The 8,924-nt window shown below is 38.5% G+C and overlaps 1 protein-coding gene across 1 annotated transcript; it reads right to left on the bottom strand.

Annotated features, from left to right (window-relative positions):
- Positions 1-1,966: 1,966 nt before the first annotated feature.
- KCNRG (potassium channel regulator) lies at positions 1,967-8,445 on the bottom strand. The gene is given in 3 exon segments (XM_025364052.1): positions 1,967-2,684; positions 6,829-6,917; positions 6,920-8,445. Coding segments are annotated over 3 exon segments (819 nt in total). The 5' UTR covers positions 7,409-8,445; the 3' UTR covers positions 1,967-2,443.
- Between the last annotated feature and the right edge of the window lie 479 nt (positions 8,446-8,924).

Genomic DNA, 8,924 nt, shown 5'->3' with positions numbered 1-8,924 from the left:
ACTATAGGCACATACCACCATGCCCAGCCAATTTTTGTAATTTTTGGTGGAGACGGGGTTCCATCATGTTGGCCAGGCTGGTCTCCTGACCTCAGGTGATCCACCCACCACAGCCTCCCAGAGTGCTGGGATTACAGATGTGAGCCACCTCACCCAGCCAGAAATCCTAATAAGTCTTGAGGTATAGTTCTACAGCAAAGCCAGTGATTGTGATTTTTGTTGTTGATTTTTTTTTTTTTTAAATAGAGAGATGGGGGTCTCACTCTGTTGCCCAAGCTGATCTCGAACTCCTGGGCTCAAGGGTCCTTCTGCCTTGGACTCTCAAAATGCTGGGATTATAACCACCAAGCCCAGCCCAGTACTTATGTTTTTTACTAGGTCATCGATATTCCAGAAATCTAAGTATTTTTAGTAATTTTTAAATGTCCTATCTTTATTTCTGAGCATTTGTTTAAAAATGCTAAGTCTGATGCCACATTGCTGTCTCCCATGAGTCTTTTGGTTCCAAGAAGGTAATAAAATTTCATAAATGTATTTTTGAAAATTTCCTCACAGTAGCTTCTACATTGCTAAACTTGCCATTACAGTCAACTTCCCTAGCACAGAGGAAAAATAGCGGTAGAATATAGAAGATTGAGTGCTCTTAGCAAATCCTTTATTACCCCAGCATAGTCTCTAGTGGTGTAATTCTCTATTGATGTGAACATTTCTATTATTTGTGATAGAGAATCAGTACAAAAGTTTATAAAGCAATGAAGTTTATCACTTGTAAATGGTATAAATGACAAATTAGAAACAGATTATGATTTCCTAAACCATATATTTCTCAAGCTGCTTTCTTGTGACCATTTTATACTACTTCAGGCTCCTGATTTCAAATACATTTTAAAAGCAACCTAAATAGGCCAGGCACAGTGGCTCACGCCTGTAATCCCAGCACTTTGGGAGGCTGAGGCGGGCGGATCACCTGAGGTCAGGAGTTCGAGACCAGCCTAGGCAACATGGTGAAACACCATCTCTACCAAAAATACAGAAAATTAGCTGGGCACGATGGCACGCACCTGTAATCCCAGCTACTCAGGAGGCTGAGATGGGAGGATCACTTGAGCCTGGGACATTGAGGTTGCAATGAGCTGAAATTGCACTATTGCACTCCAACCTGGGTAACAGAGTGAGACCCTGTCTCAAAAAAAAAAAAAAAAAANAGGGAGAACTTCTAATCACTTATAAGGTAAATTATTGAGGTTCAAGAATCATAAGCTAAAATCTTGGTGCCTTGGCTAGGCATGGTGGCTCACACTTGTAATCCCAGTGCTCTGGGAGGCCAAAGTGGGAGAATCACTTAAGGCCAGGAGTTTGAGACCACCCCGGACAACATGTGAGACCTCGTCTCTACAAAAAATAAAAAATAATTACCCTGGCATGGTGGTATGCGCCTGTAGTCCCAGCTACTTGGGAGGCTGAGGTGGGAGGATCACTTGAGCCCAAGAGTTTGAGACTGCAATGAGTTATGGTTACACCAGAACTCACTACAGCTTCCAACTCTTGCACTCCGACCTGGTAACAGAGTATTATATAAAGATTATTAAATAAATAAAATATTTGGTGCCTTGCCAGAAATGAAACTGTGATTGATAAAAACATGCTGGGGCTGGGCATGGTGGCTCACGCCTGTAATCCCAGCACTTCCGGAGGCCGAGGCGGGCAGATCACGAGGTCAAGAGATTGAAACCATCCTGGCCAACATGGTGAAACCCCGTCCCTACTAAAACTATAAAAATTAGCTGGGTGTGGTTTTGCATGCCTGTAATTCCAGCTACTCAGGAGACTGAGGTAGGAGAATCACTTGTACCCAGGAGGTGGGGGTTGCAGTGAGCTGAGATCGCACCTTTGCACTCCAGCTTGGGCGACAAGAGCGAAACTCCATCTAAAAAAAAAAAAAAAAAAAAGCTGAAACAAACAAACATAAGTGGGAAAATACGGGAGGCCCAACTATTTTCTTGTTTACATATAATATTTCTACATATTTATTGGGTACATGTGGTATTTTGTTACATGCATAGAATGTATAATGATCAAGTCAGGGTACTTAGGGTATCCATCAGTTTGAGAGCAATTTTATTTTTTTTTTTTAGACAGTCTTGCTCTGTCACCCAAGCTAGTGTGCAGTGGTGCAATCTTGGCTCATAAGCATTCATGAAGAAGAGTAAAGGAAAGATGTATTGAAGGTAGAACATATACCAAAGCACCAAGTACATGGAGTTGTCTAGAGAGCAGCAAGCATTATGGCTTAAGCACAGTTGGGGCCTGGTTGCCCAGAGGTGGCATGGTAGCAGATGAAGCCAAGAGTTAGGCTGAGTATAGATTTGGCTAACATGTATGCCCTAAATATGTAATGAAACAAGAAAAATGACAATTTCTCTTTAAAAGAGAATAGACAACTTCATTTCTTTATCTGAGATTGCTCTGGTATGATGATAGTCTCTGGTTTTGGTGTTTCGTTCATGATGAGCGCTTTAGGGCTTTTTATCTTTTCAAAGCTATAGCATTCAGTTTTGTCTTCAGAGGATACTGTTCTAGTGCTGACCAAATGAAAGCCTTCCTTTAATAAAGTATCAATCAATAAGCCGAGGACATTTGTTCCATTGGCCAATTTTCAGTTATCAGGTTTTATAGAAACATACCTAGGACACACAAAAAGAAGCTTAATTATAAAGCATCCCTTTAATAACTAGCAAAACTATACACATAAATTTGACTTACAACCTCAAAGGCATCATACCTTCTCAAGACAGATTTTTTTTTTTTTGAAATTTCATTTACAAATCCAAATCAGTAATTTCCTTTTTTTTTTTCCTTTTTTTGACATGGAGTCTCAATCTGTCACCCAGACTGGAGTGTAGTGGTGTGATCTTGGCTCACAGCAACCTCCGCCTCCCAACCTCTGCCTCCCAGGTTCAGGTGATTCTCCTGCCTCAGCCTCCTAAGCAGGTGGGATTACAGGCACACACGGCCATATCCTGCTAATTTTTGTATTTTCAGTAGAGATAGAGTTTCACCATGTTGGCCAGGCTGGTCTCAAACTCTTGACCTCAAGTGATCTACCCCCCTCAGCCTCCCAAAGTGCTGGGATTACACGCATGAGCCACTATGCCAGGCTGCCAAATCAGTAATCAGGTGCTGAAAATCGAGACCCTGCTGTGATTTTTGAAAGTCATTTCAATTCCATATTTAGAGGTAAATGAACACTCATCAATTTGAGAGATTATTTTCTAAAGAAAACATTTGATCAAACAATTAAATTGTCTTATTTTATATAACTATTTCCAATTTTGTTTTGAATTTGCTACTAATTAGTTGATTGAATCAAATATTTCAATGAATGCTATGCACTTACAATTTCCCCTCCAGATTTAATCTTATCAGTTATTAGCACTGACATTATGGATTTTCCTTTGTGACTTACTCCTATCAAATCTACCTTTTTTTTAAGTGAAAATTTGCAGATACGAAATGTCAAGATTTTATTGTCACTTTTTATGCAATAACTCTCCATTGTCAAAGAGCACAACTTGGGGTCAAAAGCCTCTGGAGTGGAAAGAGCAAAATCTTCTATTCACTAAGGTGCTCCACAGAACAAATGCAGTACACAGAACCAATTCAAGAAAAATGCACGAGGAGGCAGAGCTTGCAGTGAGCTGAGATCGCGCCACTGCACTCCAGCCTGGGCGACAGAGCGAGACTCTGTCTCAAAAAAAAAAAAAGGAAAAGAAAAATGCACATGAACTTTTCAGATTAGCTATCTGTTGGCTTTAATAATGTCAGCATAGGCTGGGCACAGTGCCTCACACCTGTAATCCCAGCATTTTGGGAGGCCGAGGCCGGTGGATCACCTGAGGTTGGGAGTTTGAGACCAGCCTGACCAACATGGTGAAACCCCATCTCGACTGAAAATACAAAAAGTAGCCAGGGGGGTGGTGCATGCATGTAATCCCAGCTATTTGGGAGGCTGAGGCAGGAGAATCGCTTGAACCCCAGAGACGGAGGTTGTGGTGAGCCAAGATCACGCCATTGCACACCAGCTTGGGCAACAATAGTGAAACTCCATCTCAATAATAATAATGATGATGTCAGCATAACATATCTGCATGGACACAGCTTTATGACTCCTTCCTTACCTGCCATCAAAGATGTTTTCATAAAACTCTTTGTGTCCTCTCACCATTAGTTTATGAGACGTGAAGAAAAAGCTAACTTAGATTAGTTCAGGCAGAAACCTAAACCATCTGTAGTTTTAAATGGATAAAATGATCCTTGGGGACATCCCTAACCTTCTTCTAATGATCACACTTGAAGTAGAGTGGTTTTTGTAGTTCACATTTAGAAACTCATTCTAAGCAAAGAAACCAATAGTAAAATCTAAGAATTACCAAACTACAATGCACATCTCAAAAAATGTTTATTATGTTTGATACAACAGATTCTCAATATTAGCAAATCATTCCACTTACCCCCAAGCCCCAGATCTTGACTGTATAGTCTAGAAATATTTGTCAAAGAAAAAAATGTTACAGAACATCTCATAAAAGAATTAAGATACAAATAGTATATACAGATAGTAGATAGTAATAAAGCGGAATGTACTTGCAAGAAATCACCTAGCTAAAATACTTGATTCCCTATGAGGACAAATTGAAAAATAAAAGATTTCAAGCACACAAAGAAAGTACAGAATAGAAGAAACCAAAGGAAAATAGAAAGTCTAAACTTATTTTTTAAATTTAAAAGCAACTACACTTTTCCATTTGAGCCAGTTCAAAAAGTCAGATAAAGACTCTAGAATCCTATGACCAACTATAACTTGAGCTTGATAACACAAATAGCCATCTGAAAGATGCAAGCCAAGTATTTCTAGTACTATGACCTTGAGAGATAATAACTGAGCAACCTGCTAGATTAACCTTGAGTGGTAAATCATATTGATAGAACAAACTGAATAAGGTGAATGATACACCAGACAATTAGGCACCAATTAGGCTCACTTCTCCATTTTCCAAACCAACCAAAAATATCTGAATAGACAGATTCAGAGCAGGGAGTGAGCAAAAAATAAAAATGATTGCTAATTAGGCAATTATATACTAAAAGTGGGCCTTTTAAGGCCAGAGTTTTCATCCCAATTACCAGAGATCTCCATAATGTCACTGTATTCAGATTGGCTATCTCTACTTTTAAATTGGCACTGTCTAAAAATTCACAAACATTTATGGAATGGAAAATATTTTGAGCTCCAAACAATTGAATACCATTTGGTGATGCAAGAAAATGCTAATTTTTAAAATAGCTTCTGATTTTGGAATTATGGAAGTCTAAATATGTTTTCTCACTTTAAAATGGAAAAAACTTTTGTGCTGTTTCTAAAACACAAACATTTAACATAAAAAGGGCACTCTGTACACACAGGAACATCCCAGTTTTAGTTTCTAATCATGTTTTTCAAGATAACAATTACTTTCTCCAAATGCATGGTTTTTAAAGAGTATTTCGTATTTCCAGGACATCTTCTTTTGACCTAGTGTGTTTCTTCTTAAAAATCAATGACACTTTTTTCTCTAGGTTTCTGACTTTTTGAAGCATGATCCCCAAAGAGGTCATAATCACTCAAATTTTAAAAACCAAAAAATGTTTCATTTTTGTTAAAGTATCCCATCAATTAAAATAAAGTTGTACAGAGGTTTGAGATAAAGATAAGGTATTAGATTTTCTTCACAATCAGCCTACTAGCTTGACTGGCTCTCTTTTCCCAAAATGACATTTCAACCTCTTTGGAAGGACAGGAAGTTATAAAATGTAAATACTTAAGAACTGTCATACTCGGTTATACTACCTAGTATCCTCCAGTTGGTAAGCAAGACCAAGGGGTGTGTTGTTAAGACAGAGAGACACTGGTATCCTTCCTGTTGACTACTGCTGAAGTTAAGAAAATATCTTAAAATATGTCTACCTTTACCAAAAAAAAAAAAAAAAAAGTATATTTTAAATGCTACCAATAAAGAACACATGCAGGCTTTTCTTTTCCTCCTAAAAACTAAAGCCAGCTTTCACAGTTGGTAAAATAATGGTAGGACAGCATTAAGACATTTTACGGGGGGAAAAAATGTTTGTGACAGCAGAGTGGAAATCAGCGTTAGGATCCAGCCAAGAACAACAGAGGGAGTAAGTGAAGAATTGACTCAGGAGCAACTAACCTTAACATACTGACAGCCTATCCCAATATTTTGAGTTAAGAGCCAAGGCTGTAACAGGATACCAAATTTGCCAGGAGATATATCTGTCTTTAAGGGTGTTTAAAAATACAGTCAGCTGAAGGAAAAACAGTAGTTGAATCATAAGAACTGAAAGAACAAATTATATAGTATGTAAGGAACTCAAGAGAAACCAGTGAGCGAGCCTTTACTTTATATGAACCACTGAAAGAATCTCTTAAAAATAAGGCAATTCTTTTGTAAGTCAAATTCATTATCAATGGAACATAATCTATTAAATTATTTTCTCCTATGATTTGAATGTCCATAGTCTCTGTTTTTTTTTGGGCAGTCTTCATTTATTCCTTTTGTCCCACCTAATAATAGCCCCTTTCACTCTAACAAGTATCCCAGTTTAGAAAATAATTATTTGGTCATTCTACCCAACTCCACTGGTTACCCCAAAACATTATTTTGAATAATCGTGTTTTCCAGGAGAAGTTACAGGCCTGAGGAACTTCAAGTTTTTACAGAAAACATCACAAACTGGTATACAAGAGAAACACTGCAAAGTACAAAATACCTGACTCCAGTTTGGTTATCAGTACTGCTGTCAGAACCACACTGGAAAACCAGGTCATGGTAAGAAGGTCTTTGTGGAGGCAGTGGAAGTTTAAGGTCATCTGAGGAGGGAAAGAGTTACTACTCCAGGTCAGCGCTGAAGGTTGTTCTGTAAACACTGTAATCCTCCCAGTTAGCATCTCAATTGTTTTGCTGCAAAAGCCAAACACCCTGAAAAAAGCTTGAGTGTTCCGGCTTAGGAAATGCACCTCCACAAGAGCAGGTCTTGGCTGTAGCAGGTATGGGTTTAAGAGATCAACTAGAGAACGAAGTTCATAGAAAAGAGCCTCTCTCTGAAGCCTAAGATAGTCTGAAAAGTCAGTGGGTAATAAAAGCTGGTGAGTTCTCAAAAAATCTAAGATGAAACTAAATAAAACACCATCTCTGTCTACAAAAATCTGGCCACCAACCATCTTGAATTCTTGGTCTCTGCCATCTAACATGCATGCCAACCGAGAAGCAGGAAACTGCTTTATCGTAGAAAACCTGGTCGTGAATATCTTCCCTCCCACATTCAAAGTGACCAGTTCCTGACTACTCATTCTTCCCTCACTTCAAACTAGAGGTGACCATCAGCCACACTTAGGAACTATCAACCTATAACCTTAAATGTTGCTAGTTATACATGATTATACAACGGAGAAGAGGGAAGAATAACAAAAACCAGAGACTTAGATTCCCAGGAAACTACTGTAAGGTAAATAGCGTATCCATGGCTGTGTTTGCAAATTTGAGTTGCCTGGGAACTTGCAGTATACAAAATGAAAAAGCAACAGATGAGGAACTAAATAGTTTTAAGGAAAACTGCCAATATATCTGAAGACAGACATCAAATAGATCCCTTTCCTGTCTTACATTTAAAAAATTCTCCATGAAAACCTGATAAATGTAACACTATATAGATTTTTTTTTTTTTTAATTACTGGGAGGGAAAAAGCACTTCTCCCTCCCCATACCTGTCTAGCACGCAGAGGCTAGACTTACACGTTTTTCTTAATTTCTTATGATCTCCTTAGCAATTTAGTGGCTAAATCATGAATTACATGTTAGGAACGCGACAGCCATTACCTCGCCTGGCAAGCTCAATTTGACTGTTCTCATGGCTAGAAAGAAATCATTTCTTCTGTGCTTTAAATTTGGTTGCGACCTTTTATCCTGTCCCCATTTTCATTACCTCCTCTCAACCAAATTAAAGGAAGAGTGAGGTAAAGATCTCTATTTTCAGAAAGTCTATTCCACTTAATGGGCTTTCAAGGAGTATCTTACTCTATGCCAGAAATAAGGCAGACTAGAGAGCAGTTATAAGGTTACTTCTTTGTTATATGAATTCTAAGCAAGGTGAGTTTTATTATTCCATGAGAGGATATCTTTATCTCCTGTGAGCAGACAGAACAGCGTTAGTGTTCAGCTGGTTACTTTGTAATAACTGACAGACTGTTTTATCTGTTGTCAAATTAGCAACTACACTAAACATTCTTTCTGTAAGCAAGTGGATTAGTTTGGTTGTACACTTGCCATCTTTGGAACAAAACAACACATAGCTGCAAGAAAAAAAGGTAGTCTTCCCATTTCCTGCTCTTGCCATGTGTTTCAGAGAGAGAGAGATGTTTTCGTTTTTGTTTTTGTTTTTTGGTCGAGACTGGGTCTCGCTATGTTTACTAAGCTGGTTTCGAACTGGAACTCCTAGCCTCAAATAATCCTCCCTCATCACTGTCCCGGAATGCTGAGATTATAGACATGAGCCACCATGCCCAGCCACCTGATCCTTTTTAACATATCTATGCTTTTGCTTGCATAGCCACGTAACATTTCTAGTTGATCATCTTTGGTGAAAACTACAAAAACAAAGGAGAAAAGGGCAGACTGAAAGCTCCTCTCTCCTAAAAATGTAAACTTATCACAAGAAAATGCCAGGTTTTGTATGTACCATTCACATTTTGGTGATAATTAACTCTGTAGAAAATTTTGGAAATCTAACTCAGTACCCTCAGTTGTCTCCCACGCGTGCGTGTGTGGGAAATCTTCTACACTATCTTTCCTTTTTTAGAGCATGTTCAC

This window comes from Theropithecus gelada, chromosome 17, assembly GCF_003255815.1.
Source record: "Theropithecus gelada isolate Dixy chromosome 17, Tgel_1.0, whole genome shotgun sequence".
In the NCBI taxonomy this organism is placed as follows: domain Eukaryota; kingdom Metazoa; phylum Chordata; class Mammalia; order Primates; family Cercopithecidae; genus Theropithecus; species Theropithecus gelada.
This window is presented reverse-complemented; position numbering and strand designations above follow the sequence as displayed.